The following is a 15,370-nucleotide window of genomic DNA, read 5'->3' as shown; positions in this document are numbered from 1 at the left end:
GCTGGTAACAGTCTCAGATTACATGTGACGAGCACAGCAAGAAAGCTGTCTTGATCTGGTGCATAAATGAGCTATTGTATTGCACGCTTTGCTAAATTCACCGATATAAAAGTAACTAGCGTTAACAGAAATGCAATACTTACATTATTAGGCTCTGTCTGTGGGAAGATTTTGATTTTGTTACACCTCTCACAATGTTGATTGAGCGAAAATGGTTCCTAACAATTGTGTTTAAAATAGAGCCATCCTCTTCATCCACCTAGATGCAATAGATTTGGCTATCAACAAGTAAATACTCAATGAATTTTTGATAGCTTCATCAAGCCAGATATATGAGATCATGAACACATACCCACCTACCAGCATGGAAGTAGAATGCCTAGTGAGGCTGGTCAAGAGAAGGCCAAGCATGATTGACAATCATTATGATCACATCATGCAAGACCAGCTAGCAGAATGGACAGTCAAAAGAGTTGTTGACTGGCCTAACAAGAGAATAGTTTACAACCTGCATAAACCTTTGAAAAAGGAAATGGGCATTGTCATTACAAACTTCAGAATTGTAAATGAACCATCAGCTATGCGAGGTAAGAGTGAATGAATGAGTGTTCAGAGATTTGCCTCCCTTTGCAGAACCTGTTATGGCATGTACTTGTGCATAATCACATGGAACCAGAAGCCTGAAGCCAGAGGCCCAAAGACCTGAAGACCGGGATGCACCACTAGGTCTCCCCCTGAATCAAGAACAACGACTCATTACTGAAGTCTTGAGATGTAACAGGTTTGCAAGAGAGCTATTTGAGTGGCTTTGTTAGTTATACCTATAATGAAATCTAACAGTGAAAGAAGTACCCAGTAGAAGTACACGATATTTTGAGAAGTCTACACGTTGATGGTATCATGCCAGGTGGCACCAGAGACAAAGTACACGACCCAAACAGAACGATTATATGAGTGTTTGAAGAGGCCAAGTTTCTATGTAAAACTGGGACTCCAACAAGTCCAGAAGAGAGTGAGAATGTCACTTCTGTTAATAAGCAGTAGTGCTACAAGAAACAACACTATCAAGTCAAGGAAAACAAATTCAAGATGGTAGGACACCCAAAGAACAAAAGCAAGAAGACCATTTCTGTGGCCTTTCCTGAGGAGCCATCACAAAGGAGCAGAATACTAGCATTCTCAACTGCAGAGTACCACCCACTGGGCATAGCGTAGCCCACAGTGTGTCTATATCACAAAGTATGTGACAGTCATCTACAATAGCATGAGAATGTATCAGAAAGAATCTGACAAGAGTGGCTAAGTCTCTTGAAAAACCTTCAAGATCACACAACTCCACAATCATTACTTCTCTACATTAACAGTCTTGTAAGTGACTTAGAAATCTATAATCTTGGTGGCAGATTAACAAAGGACAAACACACAAACTATACATGGTACTTACCAAAACTTTGGCCTTTGCAAAGACCTGATAACCATCTTTTCCTCTTGCAAGATATGACTTTGTACAAACTTTGTACTTCTGGAAAATTACAAATAAGATCTTGGATGTTGTAAAGTATTCTTTCAATTCAGTATGACTTCTTTTCCCTATTCTGTAGCGTGACTCAAGAACTAAACATTCAATATGGAAGTCCCGTAGACACACACCAAAACGAGGCGCACATAATCATTGAAGGCAGGAACCAAAACGCATACATTCAGGGTCTGAAATTAACTTTTTTAGGCAGGCACCAACTGGTGACTGAAATTTTTTTTTCAGTCGCCATATGGAAAAATGTGGTCACCAAAGTGTCAATAAAATTTTTCCCTCGCAGCGAAACACAAACCAAAATTTTTGGTCGCCAGATGGAAAATTCTGCTCGCCAATTTTTCTTTTTAGAATCGGAACGAAGAGAACGCATTTGGGGCCGCAATGATGGCGATTTTTCCGCTAACGATAAGATTAAATACAAACACGCTGATTATTTATACACCTACCACTGAAAACCCACGACGAACGAATCGAATGCCAACCATATACGCAGTTTCCTGCGACTGCCAATGTTTCAAGTCAATTTTACACCTTCTCTTGTCTCTACCTTTTGGAGAAGAAATGTACCCGACTGAAAACTGCTGTTTGGTTCTTTGCTCTGTGTGAAAACGATCTTTCCTTTCGCATTCTGTCAAGACGATCAATGAATCGCCATGTTGAATATCGAAATCTTCCACTAATTTCTTCGCGTATGTTCCGTCTCCATTTTGTAATAAATTACGGAAAGAGTTCAGGACATCTTTGGACCCCACATCCCCTGAATAAATGTTCATGGCGAAAGAACGCACGTGGCCTTCTGCGCCCACAATACATATGTTATAGGAAACCGCTAGGAAAACCTGGCGGCGAAGCTTCGCACTGATCATAGCTGTGAAACGTTGTGGTAGATTTATAATAACAGGAAAATCGGTTTTATACTTCAAAAGCAGTGGAAAGGTAAAAAGTGAGTGACCAATTGGCTGGCGGCTTTGAATTTTATTTTAATCGATTTAGCTGAAAATCAAAGTTTGTGTAATTATCGTGGCTCGAAATAGTTAATTGCCCACTGGCAACCAGCTGTGAAATTCTGGTCGCCAGTGCAAAATTTTTAGTCGCATTGGCGACCAGGAAAGCGCAATTTCAGACCCTGACATTACATCTCTCTTCTTACGAAATGAATGGAATAAACAGTTAACACAACTAATTGTGCCTTAGAGTGTTTTTTGCAATTGGTTCATAAGTCAAGTCTCACAGGTGGCTTTACAACTTGACCGGATCAGGTGATGTATGGTTCATTGCAAGGATCCTGGGTCTGTGGGTAGGCTGTGGGTTTCTGGTTAAGCATCGCTTCTGATTCGGTGTCTTCAATACTTTGGTGACCTTTCGAAGTGGTTGTGGATGTTTCTGGTTTGTCACCTTGTTCCCCAGGATTTTCTCTTGCGCATAGGGATCTTGTTGTCAATAAGTGACCTCTGTTCCTACGATACTCATTTCCATTGCTGGTACGCACAGTGTAAGACCTCGGGGTTCTATGTTGGCCCAGAACGGTGGCAGGCTTCCAATTTCCTGACTTGGTTTGAACATGATCTTGTTCACCGCTTGCAAGGGGTTTCAGCTCTCTAGCACCCTGATTATAGTAATGCCTTTGAGTGGCCTGTTTTTGCTCCATTCTCTCTCTGACAAGATCAGGATGGACAATGCTTGGTCTGAGGTGGTTGCTCGTGGTGGGGAGTATAGAGCACAGATTTCTGCTCATCAAGAGTTGGACTGGTGTAGTTAATGCATCTAATGGGGCATTTCTGTATTCCAATAGACTCAGGTATGGATCTCTTTTCTCCAACTTGGCCTTCTTGAGGAGCTGTTCTGCAGTGTGGATGGCCTTCTCGGCCAGACCATTTGATTGAGGGTATGTGGGTCTGCTTGTGACGTGGCTGAAATCCCACTCACTGGCGAACCGTGCAAATTCCTGTGCGGAAAATTGGGGGCCGTTGTCGGACACCACTTTCTCAGGGATCCCGTGTCATGCGAAGATGGCTTTCATCTTGTTGATTACTGCTGAGCTAGTCATGGTGGGCATCCTTTCTGGGCTTCTGTCGTCTGGCCACCCCTGTTTGATGATTGCAATTAACCATTGCATGTCAGGGTCAGATGCTGTACAGGTCTGACATCTTTTGGTCGGAGACTGGTAGGTTTGCCACAACTAGATGGACTTGAGCATTGAAAGCCTCATGTGTGTGATCGGTTTCTTTAAGGTACAGACATGACAATGTGTCAGCTACCAGAATTTCTTTACCTGGCTTGTGGCAAACAGTTAAATCATATTTCTGAAGGCGTAGCATCATTCTTTGCAGGCAGGCTGGGGCTGCAGAAAGGGGTTTCCTCAGAATGGCCTCTAGGGGCTTGTGATCTGTGGTTACTACAACATATCTGCCATAAATGTATTGATGGAAGCGCTCAGTGCTGAATACTATTGCATACATCTCCTTTTCCATTTGAGCATAGTCCTGTTCTGTGGGACTTAGGGACTTTGATGCGTAAGCAACTGGCTTTCCCTCCTGCAAGAGCACAGCACCGAGACCGTGTCTGGACATGTCCACTTCTAGTGTGACCTCCTTGTTTACATCGTAGTATGCTAGAGTTCCAGCAGAGGTAATCAACTGTTTCATGTGATTGAGGGCAGTGTCCTGTACACAATCCCATACAAACTCGGAGTCTTTCTTTAGCACATGATTCGCAAATCTCTCAAAATATGACTTTTTTCCCTCAAAATATGACATTGCTCCATGTGTTGGCGATGTCTCAACCTTTTTCTCCACACCATATCAGCAAATAACTGCACATTTCTTCCTCTTTCTTTGACGTGAGCGGACCACTGAACATGAGTTCCACATTTTGTCGGAAATGCTTCCAGCATTCTGGTAAGTTTTCGGATTCCCAGTCCATCTGAGGACTCTGCACTCCAGCTAAATCCATGCTTGAGGGTTTATCTCAATTCTGACACCATGTAAAGTATTCTTTCAATTTAGTATGGCTTCTTTTATCTATTCTGTAGTTTGACTCAAGAACTAAACATTCAAAATGGCGGTCCCGTAAACACACACCAAAACGAGGCGCACATAATCATTGAAGGCGGGAACCGAAACGCATACATTACAGATATAAAACAGATTACCTCATTTGAACGCTAGAGACTTTATTAAGCAAACAAAGTTGTCAATCACACAAACAGAAGAAAAAAACAACAGTGGTAATTACACTGCTGACAGTTGATGCAAATGAGTATTTTTAAAAAAATTCAAAATAACATGTTTGTGTCTATCGATCAGATAAAAGAATGTACATGGTCAAATATTAAACAATGCCAACCTTATTCTTGTCAAGTGGCTCATCATCAATGTACACAGTGTTTTCAAGGATTCTACAACCAGGATCTCGATGAGGGTTAAAACAAAATCTCATACCTGAAACCTGAATGGAAATTGTAAAAAATAACAGAAATAACAAATTAATATTTATAAAGTTTGTTTCACGTTAAAATGTACATAGTTCTAACTTTAAAACAATAAATTAAACAACACTCTCCAACATTAACGATCATTTCAACTACCGTCAATTCTAAATAGTTGAAGAACATAAGCCAAGCAGGGTCCTTGACAATACCGTAAACTTCCGAAATTAGTGACCCTCCTTACTTTCAGAATTAGCAGCCTTTATGGCTCGCTACTTTCAGAGGATCATTACTTTTGGGGGGTCTTTATGGTACTGCACAACAAAAGCTTTTGACATGTTACCTGCCATGATAGTAAGGCGGGACGAAAGTTTGGTCACCAAGTTTTAACGCAAAAATCGTACTGTTGTCACGAGCAACTGGCTCTGTATCCATTGGCAACTTGTGGGCCTTTGATGTCATTGGCAGCAAAGCGCGCGAAAGTCCCTAATGTAGGCGACATGACAGGTGACCAATGGCTGTTGATATTGTTACCAACGGAAACAAGGTAAGTTGCCCATGACAACACCATAATTTTAAGGCCAAAACTTTGTAACCAAACTTCCCTCGTGCCTTACTCAACTGATAATCGTAGTAACAGTAAGTCATACACTGTATGTCAAACCGCAGAATCTGTTTCATTCGGTAACAGCTACATTTTTTTATTTCAATCACCTGAGGATATCTTCCCTCAAGTTTAGGCCACTGACTCACTCCATTTTCTAGTGCCTGTAAAATCTCACCACCTGACAAGCAGAAAAAAACAGTGTCAGAATAATTTTAAGAAGCAGGCAGTCTAAAGTATCAAACGATAGACTGCAACGTTTCGTGCATTTGAAGCACTGTCAGTCGGTGATTTGCTCAAGAAACTGCTAAACTAATAATTTAACTTCATCCATAGGATGCAAGTGGCATATTAGGGGCTCTAAATATGTATAAAACGCATATCACAAATCAAAAAGAATTTTTCTTTTCTTTGTTGTACCTGTCATTTCCAACACCACTAGGACATCCGGCATAGGTAAGATAGAATAGAGATCCTAAGAACAAGAACTTGCCATTTAGTGGGTAAATTTAATGCAGTATGGATGTACTTCTTTTCTTAAAAACTGCACATAACAAGCAGGCCTGACCATTATTTTTTTGATGGGGGGGGGGGGGAGTGAACAATTCCCCCCTCCCAAAAAAGAAAAAAATTATACAGAGCAAAAACTGTTGAAAAGTAAAATTGTGCAAGGGGAGCCATGGGAAAAAAAATCAAGCAAAAGCAAGCTTTCTACTATTCAGGTCCTCTGTTTGACATTAAATACACTATTGCACAAGTTGCACTGGGTTCGTACTTTTTGAAGCTTTTAAAATTCCATGACTTTCCATGACCTTTTCCATGACCCTTTGGAGTTTTCCATGACCAAAGTTAAGCAGTTGTTCTCCCAGCAGTATCAGAAAACAATCATTTATTTAACGTATTTTCCAGCCTTATAATGTATAAAATGTGTGCTTGTGTCTATTTCTACTGAAATTAAAGCCTGTTTCTGACTCGTGTGTTATTTTTTCAATTTTTAAAATATCTTTTTGCCAAGCATATCACTTTTCCATGACTTTCCATGACCTTCACTTAAATTCAATAACTTTCCAGGCCTGGAAATTGAAAAAACAAATTCCATGACTTTCCAGGTTTTCCATGACCTGTACGAACCTTGTTGCAGGTGACCACACAATTACATACCCCAGAAAATTGCCCAACCCCCTCCCTCAAAAAAATAATGGTCCATCCCTAAACAAATTCTACCTACATGTGTATTTCAATGGTTCACTTGACACTTTTGACCAGTTCTCAAAAACTCATAGCTAATGGTATATCTGCACTGTACCTTCATCTTAAACTTTCCAGGAGGATGAATAGTATCTGATCGTAGCGTTCCAGAGTTTAGGATAACACAATCCACTTCAGTCACATTGTGAATGATATCTGTTACAAAGTTTCCTGTACCAAAAGTAAAGAATGAACAAAATTTTATTTCATAGAGTAAAACTCTGGGATAATGATACTAATCCCACCTTGGCTCTTAGTCAAACAAAACTGTAAATCTCATTCACTGACTTTCCAAGGAATGACAAAAACTAACCAACAACTCACCAAGATTAGTTTCCTTAGTTCTTATACTAGAAAACCTTCCATCAAGTTCAACTTCCACTTCCCCAATAACTTCGTCCATCATGTCATTCATAACACCTTGCAAAATTGAAGACATTTAGTGACTTTGCTATTGAACAATCAAGTAAGAGATGGGTTATTGCAGGTCATTTCCCCCATGTGGAGACAGGGCCAAAAATGACTTGCCTCCACTTGCCCTTGTTCATGATCACAATTGCCGCTGCAGCCCGTGATGTTATACCCATCTCAGTGTGTTCTCTTTCCACTACTAAGGAAAGATTCTCAAAGTTCACAGATACAGCATGCAAAGAAAGCCATGCGCCATAGCCCAGGGCTAGTGGACTTTGCTCTCAGGCCAGTGTATTCTGTCCTTCACTTGCCTGTCGGGCAGGTGAGGTTTCCTGGGAACATTTTTGAGGGAATTTAAACTACAGACTGAACTACCGCAAGAGATGAAATTTTGGGGGCTTAGCAAGAATTACTTTCAGACTGGTACATCATAGTTTTTCTCAAAGCAGTAGACTGTTCACAGTCCCCTATTTTTCTGTGAGATCGTTGATGTCGGTCGTTAAGTTTGATGGGCGGCCATCTTGGTCTCTTGATATGAGCGAAACTGGGGAGAGTACAAAATGCCCGTGGGTAGTGGCGGTGGGGTTAATGGCGTGGGGGTGACAGGGCGGAAAAAATAGGGAGACTGTAACAGCTTCACTCTCTCTGGTGTTCGCTGCGTTAGTTGCTCCAGCAACGGCAACACCTGATTGGTCGAAGGGACAATAGAGTTCATCAGAGCATAGCAGAGCGTTGACAACTTGAGTGACAGAAAGTGACATTCATCACTTCGCAGCTCAGGCCAAAATGGCATCGATTTCAAGAGAATTTTCTGGAGAATGTTTTGATTTCGATCGTTTCTCTGCTTCTTGTCTTGGAGGATTGGTGTTAAAGCGCGAGCAAAAGGAGGCTGTTTCTCGTTTACTCGAAGGAAAAGATGTTTTGGCGGTTCTTCCAACTGGTTTTGGCAAGAGTTTAATTTATCAAAGTTTCATTTTGGCGAAGGAAATGGCTGAAAGCTCCGTTGGTAGTTCTTATTTCTGACTGAAATTTTACAGTTAATGCCACAAAGACGGCACACATCTGAATAATTGGAATTCTCTGTGGGGTTTGCCGCTTTTTTTGGAGTTAGAGAAGAGTTCTTCCGTCCAGCATTCATTTGACGCAACTTAGTAAACCTTCAAAATGTTTCAAAATTCACAACACAGTAACATGTATTCATATCATCATCCCTGATTTGACAGGGTTTTTTCTCAGGAGAGGAGATTGTTAATAGATTTGATTAACGGAGGCGCCAAACTGGCGGCCGCGCCCCTTGAACACGAGACAGAGTAAAGCTGTTGCAGTCTCCCTATTTTTTGTACTCTCTCCAGTTTCGCTCGCATCAAGAGATCAAGATGGTGGCCCGTCAAGCTCAATGATCGACATCTACCATCTCACAGAATAATAGGGGACTGTGAACAGTCTACGAAGCAGGGGTTTCACTAATGTTTCCAGCAGGAGAGCAACTGGTTTTCACAGGCTGGCCAAACTTTTTGAGCTGGACTTCTTTATAAGAAAAACTTTCCGTTAGATGGTCAGACCAGGTGGGCAAAATCGTCCTCACAGTCAGTCAATTTGCCTGGTTCCCGGCCCTCCTGTTGAAGGGTAAGCCCAAAAATGTGCTTCCTCTCCACCTTAAGATAGGATCCTGTATACATCTATATATCACATTTACCTGTGTTGAACCAAGCACTAAATCTGATTTGACAAAAAATTGAAACTCACCAACATATTTATCAACAGTGGATTTCACTTCTGGATCTTCTGGGATATCACTTGTTATTTCAATCCTTTGCACATCCAACGTAAAAGAGTTATCTGTGTTGAAGTTGACAGTAATGCAGCTGAACTCTCTGAAGTCTGTACCACTCTTGATAACCTGGACACCATTAATCTTAAAAGAGCCAAGCAGGAGAATTAAGTTTGACAGAACATCTATCTAATAATTGCTGTGTTCTTTTGCTGAAATTTAGTTACTTTGGGTCACCTGCTCAGTTCTATAAACTATTCGAATGTCCCAAACTCCAGACAACCTGGTATCTAAACTAGTTTTCTTACTTCTTCCCCTTTTCTCCTATATGATTCTACATCTTGTAACAAAATTATTGCATTTTTTGTCATAAATATCATTCCATACACTAAATGCATAATTTAAATTGCAAATAATCTTTATACTCCCTTAACATAGATCGAGTTTGAATAATATTGACTTGACCTGACTTGGCTAAATGTTAAAATGTCAGTTAGATGACCTGCCTTCTCACTCCTGACACAGAACCCTCAACATGTTCAACCTACATTACTAGTCCTTAATGGACTCAAGAGTTAAGTTGTGACATGTGCCAGTTACCTTCGAAAAAAAAAAAGAAGAGGGACTCTTCCTGGCCATGTGAAAGACACAACATGCAGCTGTGTGTATTTAGTTCTTGACACCCTATGGCCATCAAAATTCTCCTGGCCAACAAGTCACACACAACTGGAGTACAGACTTACTCTGTTGCACTGGGTAAAATGGACAGTCCCTCCAAATTATTATTTTCTTGATGATTCAAAAACAGCTGTCTATGAAAATATTGTAAAGTTATGCATACCTCCTGAGAAAAGTAGTCATGATCATGACCACCTAGTATGAGATCGATTCCAGTTGCTTGTTCTGCAAGACAGCGATCATTCGGTCCTCGCATGTGAGTCAAGGCCACCACAAACTCTGCTCCCTGGAGTAACACAAGTTAAGAGGTGGAGAATTTTATAATCGTAAGTTTCTAATCTAATATTGAGAATGAGGAACATGTCCAGAAAATGGGTAGCATGACAATTAGAACTTTCCATCATCATCATCATCATCATCATCATCACCATCATCACCACCATTCTCTTTATCCTCATTTTATGCATCATGATTATCAACACCACCACAGGGTCCGAAATTGCGCTTTCCTGGTCGCCAATGCGACTAAAAATTTTGCACTGGTGACCAGAATTTCACAGCTGGTCGCCAGCGGGCGATTAACTATTTCATGCCACGATAATTACACAAACAATAACGTTGATTTTCAGCCAAATCGATTGAAATAAAATTCAAAGCCACCCACCAATTGATCACTTCCTTTTTACCTTTCCGCTGCTTTTGAAGTATAAAACCAATTTTCCTGTTATTATAAATCTACCACAACGTCTCACAGCGACGATCAGTACGAAGCTTCGCTGCCATGTTTTTTCAGCGGTTTCCCATAGCATATGCATTGCAGGCGCAAGAGGCCATGTGCGTTCTTTCGCCATGAATACTTATCCAGGCGATGTGGTGTCCAAAGATGTTCTGAAATCTTTTCGTAATTTATTACAAGGTGGAGACGGAACATCCGCGAAGAAATTAGATGAAGATTTAGATGTTCTCTGGGCGTCAAAAGGTGGAAATGTAGATCTGTCAAAGTGGTCAAAAGATGATTTCAGCACTGGTTTGATTCCTGATTACATCGATTGCAAATATTTTACCGGCAAGCCCGTGGTGACCAAAAATTTTGGTTTGTGTTTCGCTGCAAAAGAAAAATTTTACTGACACTTTTTGGCGACCACATTTTTCCATTTGGCGACTGAAAAAAAAATTTCAGTCGCCAGTTGGCACCTGCCAAAAAAAGTTAATTTCGGACCCTGCACCACCAACACCACTGTCACTGATACCCTCGATCATCATTAACATAATGAAAAGTATCATTGAATGATTAGAAAATGGTGATCAAAAATAGTGTTATTATCATTAAGCTATGGTAATCATTATTTTTTTAATTAACAAATATCCAAACTGCTCAATCTTAGGTATTTTATAACATGTTCGTGCAAGATCAAGGCATCTCACAAGAACTATCATTCCTGTGTATCTAAACCATTAATTAAAAGACTGAAAGATAACTGCAAAGGAAATAGTCACCTCATCTCTTAATTCTTTTGCAAGCTTTGTCCCTTCTGTTACAAAATCCAGGTATGTAACTTCCTCCCTGTCAACTGTTGCTAAGGTAACAAGCCACTCCTCTTCAACCAGACCGATGAAACCAACCTGGATAAATGAAAGATATATTTCATATATAAACATTATATGCTATCTCTCTTGGATTATCCAGGGGTCTCCAAATGCAATCATAGAATCTTCTCTCTATCATGTCAACTCAAACCTTGCTTTTACAGTATGCAGAGGCTTGCTTCTAGTTCGCTTCAGAATTCATAAATGACCTAAACACAGAAGGTGGCAATAAGGGGTTTATACTTTGTAGATCAAAGAACAACCAACCTTTCTCTCTCCCCACTCTATTATCCACTTGATCTCACCATCAGCCAGTTGTTTTTCTGTCACATTGTCAATAACGTTACTTAGAAGCCATGGACAATTAGTAGCTGCACTAAACTCCATTAACTCATCAACACCAAAGTCTACCAGAAAAAATGAGAACAAAAGTTACCAAAATGTTTCTGAGATGTTTGAACATGGTCTGGAACTGGTCCTCAACTTAACTGGTACTGTAACTTGTCCATAATCGGCAAAACTATGGACTATGGTTCTGTGTAAGATCTGAGTCCAAGTCAAAGGCAAAGTTGTTTGTTTGTTTTACTATTTAGAAGATGGTGACCTGGATATTTAGGAGACGTTTAAATCAAAATAATTACATAGATGTACAAGTAGTTAAGTAGAGAAACATGCCTTGACATTTATATGTGGTTAGGCAGAGAAAAGCAACCTGATTTGAGACAGGTTAGGGTTTATTTTAATTCACATAAAAAAGATGGATTTGAGGGCTCACAGAATTTGGTTTCCCTTTAATGGTGACCTGGATGTTGGTAATCCAACCATGATCAATACCAACTGAACCAAATGAAATGAAAAAGACGGTAAAACAATCTTTTAAGTAACTCACCAAAATCATGATTTCCAAACACAGCAATGTTCACATTCAAAGCATTCAGAATTGGAATCATTTGTTTGCCTCCAGTCACACTACTCACTGCAAGAAAAAACACATGTCAATTATCTGCTATTACTTGACTCTCAGTGGAGGATTCCCAATATGGTTCTTCAATCCCATCACCCCAACCAAAATTTTTCCTTGATCCCATAATCCCTACAGTTTCTGTCGGCTAATCCCAATCCCAGTCATATTTTCTTATAATAAGTCCCTTACCTAAACGGAAATTATATGGTCACAGCAAACCCAAACACTATTAGGTTCAACTACTGTCAGTCATTTCTTTTTGAAAGTTTGTTCTTTTTTTTGTTTTACCTCTATTGTGTGGCCTCCTAGCCTGCCTTTCCAATCATTTTAATGACTGCAAAACATATCAGATGGAGATGATAGCAATCAAAGAAGGTTATTAAGGCTGATTTCCATATAAAAAATAGTACATGTAGTAATCACAGTAATTATATGCAAGCCACCCTTTACAAGTACATATATCAACACTTGCCCCAGAAATTTGACAGATCAGTACACATAACAGCTGAAAAGTCATCCTCTAGAGATACGTTTAATAAGTGGACTACTACCAAAAACCTACTGGGGACCGTCTCAGTGGACTAAAGCAGAAAACAACAAGGATTTTACAAATCAGTATGTTTATGCAAGGGGAATTTACTCAGATCTAAAAAGACAGTGAAGGAACCAGTAAAAATTTCCCTTGCTTGCTACATGTACAGCCTAAGCTCTGCAACATCACAAATGAAAAAGATGCATAGTCTTTTTGCAAAACGCATCCTTGGGATGCAGGAAAAAAGTTCTGAAAATTTTAGTGATAGGCAAAGGACCCCTGAAAAGCAAAAAGGAACACCCAACTCTTTGGAACTGGGACCCTTAACTATCAAAATTAGTGGGAACTCTGCATCACAACTGGTATTAAATCTCTTATATGAGTCAAATTTGTACCAAGTGAACAGGTTGCTGTGAGGTACGGATCTAAGATAAATGGTGACCAACTTCTGAAACAAGCTCTGAAGATGCTCTGGGGCTGTACACTCCCAGGAAATGTTTTGGATTTTTAAAAATTCCCTTAAGTCCCCTTTCCTGGGTTCCTGAGTCATTCTGAAAAGTCTGACCAATTTTGGTAAAACAGTAGAAACCAATATGGATCAACTGGGTTCAATACCAAGCTTCTTTGAAAAATTATAGCTACTTGAGGCAAAGATAATTTTTCTTGCAACTTGTCTTGCAATTTTGTTACAACCCAAGTTGCACTGAAAACTGGCTACTGTCACAATCCCTGACACAAACCTATCTCACATGTTTGGCTGCAGCAACTGTTTGATGGGGTATTGGGGCCTACTAGAAAGTGAAAAACCACTCAGATTTACTTTGAAAATTGAAAAACCTGCCACAAAAATCACAAGAAAGCTAAAAGCTGTTGAACGTAAGCGTTATCAATAGTTAAAAGTACACAATCACAAACTTGAATCCCCCAAGCTGAATACAGCAGTAAAAGAAGTGTACTTTTCCTTTTCTGAGGGATCAAGACATTTTATTACCACTCCTTTTTGGCTGATAATTAGCAAATTTTCAACAAAAATGGCAATTAAATGCCACAAATTCCTGTTTCTAGGCAAAAGCCGCATGTAAACTAACAATCCCTTCCAGTTTGAGGTTTAAAGGAGATGATTGACCACTGATGCATGTAGAACACATACGGAGTAAATTTGAGTAAATCTTCTTTATATAGACCACTTGTCAACTTTCATGCATTGACCAAGGTGAAATAATGAGGCCTAGGAACTAGGCAAGAGAATAATTAAGGATGAAAAACCGTTTTTCTCATCACCAAAAACCGAAAACCAAATCTCAGCTAAAAAAGGAAAAAAACTTGCAACAGAAAACAAAACTGAAAAACGGAATATTTTTTACTCCAAAAACCAAAAAAGAAAAACAAATGATCTAAAAAGAGGCCAAACAAAAACCATAAACCTGAAAACTCCAACATCCCCCTCTTGTTTCCTGGATGGAGGGTACACTGAATTTCAAGTGACAGGGATGATTGAATGGTGGCAAAACGAAAAGAACAAAAACTTTTCTAGGCCTTCTGGCCAGGAAAACCCACAAAAAACCCTGGACCAAAAATTTAACCCCAAATTATGTAGAACGTCATCGTTTCATATTAAAACAACCATAAAAAGTTTGGTACTTTATTACCAGAACTACACAGTCCAGGCATTACCACGAATCTTCAAATTATTATGAATACCCAGCCAAAACGGTGAAAAAGGCATTGTGTGCAGAACTGTAAAGCTTCCCGTGTACTGCATGTGTACATTGACATCACATGGGATAATGTGCCAATTAACAGTGGACATTGACCACAGACGGTCATCTGAGTGGGAAAATCACTGCAGCTGTCAAATGTTAAACTCTGTTTGCCATTTTCCGTTTAATATAGGTTAAATCGTGCAGGCCGACATGACTCAAACGAACTTGATTTGTGAACAGAAAAAAGCACACTGTAAATATTTTTTTTCCCGAGCGACGAAAATAATTAAGTTTAGTGATCAAGTTTTAGTGAATGATGCATACGGCACTCACTTGTTGAAGGATTTAAGCAGTCCCCGCTGAATACAATCAAAGGATTCAGATGTTTCAAGCTTGCTAGTTTGGTAGCAAATCTCGCAGCTCCTCCGACCGGCTCTTTTTCTCGAGGTTCAATGTTGTAAACATCATTGAAGTGCACAATGGTCATTTGTGGTGATTTGGTTACTGTTTTTGTCTCAGCAAAGCTCACTCGCCGCTCAGCTGTTCTTTTGTCAGTGCCAATTGTTGTTGTTCCTTCAGGGGTAGGATGAAACTGTCTGTCAGATGAATTCTTATTTTGAACAGTCTGAAGAGTGGAAGCATCGCCATTGACCGGTAACGGTTTGGTACCACCGCTCTCTGTTGCGCTGTCGGGAGTTTTGCTCGAGCCGCAACCCATTTGTTCACTTTGACAAAAATCCGAGGGAGTAAAATGCTTCACTGTGTGTCAAAAAACACATCCCGCTAGTAAAAACTCCATTAATAGGCCTTCCATGCTCTCAAAAACAAAATTCGCTGCGCCGGACGGTCGAAGTTAGATCTGTTGCAGTTTACGTATCTGGGGATGATTCCCTCTTGCGCGCGCGGGGTTC

At 40.0% G+C, this 15,370-nt stretch overlaps 1 protein-coding gene across 3 annotated transcripts in view; it reads right to left on the bottom strand.

Moving 5' to 3' along the window:
• Positions 1-15,370, bottom strand: part of LOC110041914 (5'-nucleotidase-like) — a 25,266-nt gene extending 9,896 nt beyond the window's left edge. For all 3 annotated transcript variants that reach the window (XM_089297268.1, XM_089297269.1, XM_089297267.1), the window contains exons 1-13: positions 14,793-15,370; positions 12,150-12,236; positions 11,528-11,667; positions 11,171-11,296; positions 9,837-9,959; positions 8,971-9,139; positions 7,138-7,233; positions 6,872-6,984; positions 5,986-6,040; positions 5,676-5,746; positions 4,880-4,981; positions 1,445-1,522; positions 144-259 (exon numbers count right to left, since the gene is read on the bottom strand). In XM_089297268.1, coding sequence (XP_089153394.1) covers positions 144-259; positions 1,445-1,522; positions 4,880-4,981; positions 5,676-5,746; positions 5,986-6,040; positions 6,872-6,984; positions 7,138-7,233; positions 8,971-9,139; positions 9,837-9,959; positions 11,171-11,296; positions 11,528-11,667; positions 12,150-12,236; positions 14,793-15,177 — 1,661 coding nt within the window. In that variant the 5' untranslated portion in view covers positions 15,178-15,370. The remainder of the gene's footprint in view (positions 1-143; positions 260-1,444; positions 1,523-4,879; positions 4,982-5,675; positions 5,747-5,985; positions 6,041-6,871; positions 6,985-7,137; positions 7,234-8,970; positions 9,140-9,836; positions 9,960-11,170; positions 11,297-11,527; positions 11,668-12,149; positions 12,237-14,792) is intronic.

Source organism: Orbicella faveolata, unplaced genomic scaffold (genome assembly GCF_042242905.1).
Source record: "Orbicella faveolata isolate gen_17 unplaced genomic scaffold, um_ofav_v1 contig_3, whole genome shotgun sequence".
NCBI lineage: Eukaryota > Metazoa > Cnidaria > Anthozoa > Scleractinia > Merulinidae > Orbicella > Orbicella faveolata.
Note: the sequence above shows the minus strand (reverse complement) of the source record. Positions and strands in the feature narration are given on the sequence as shown.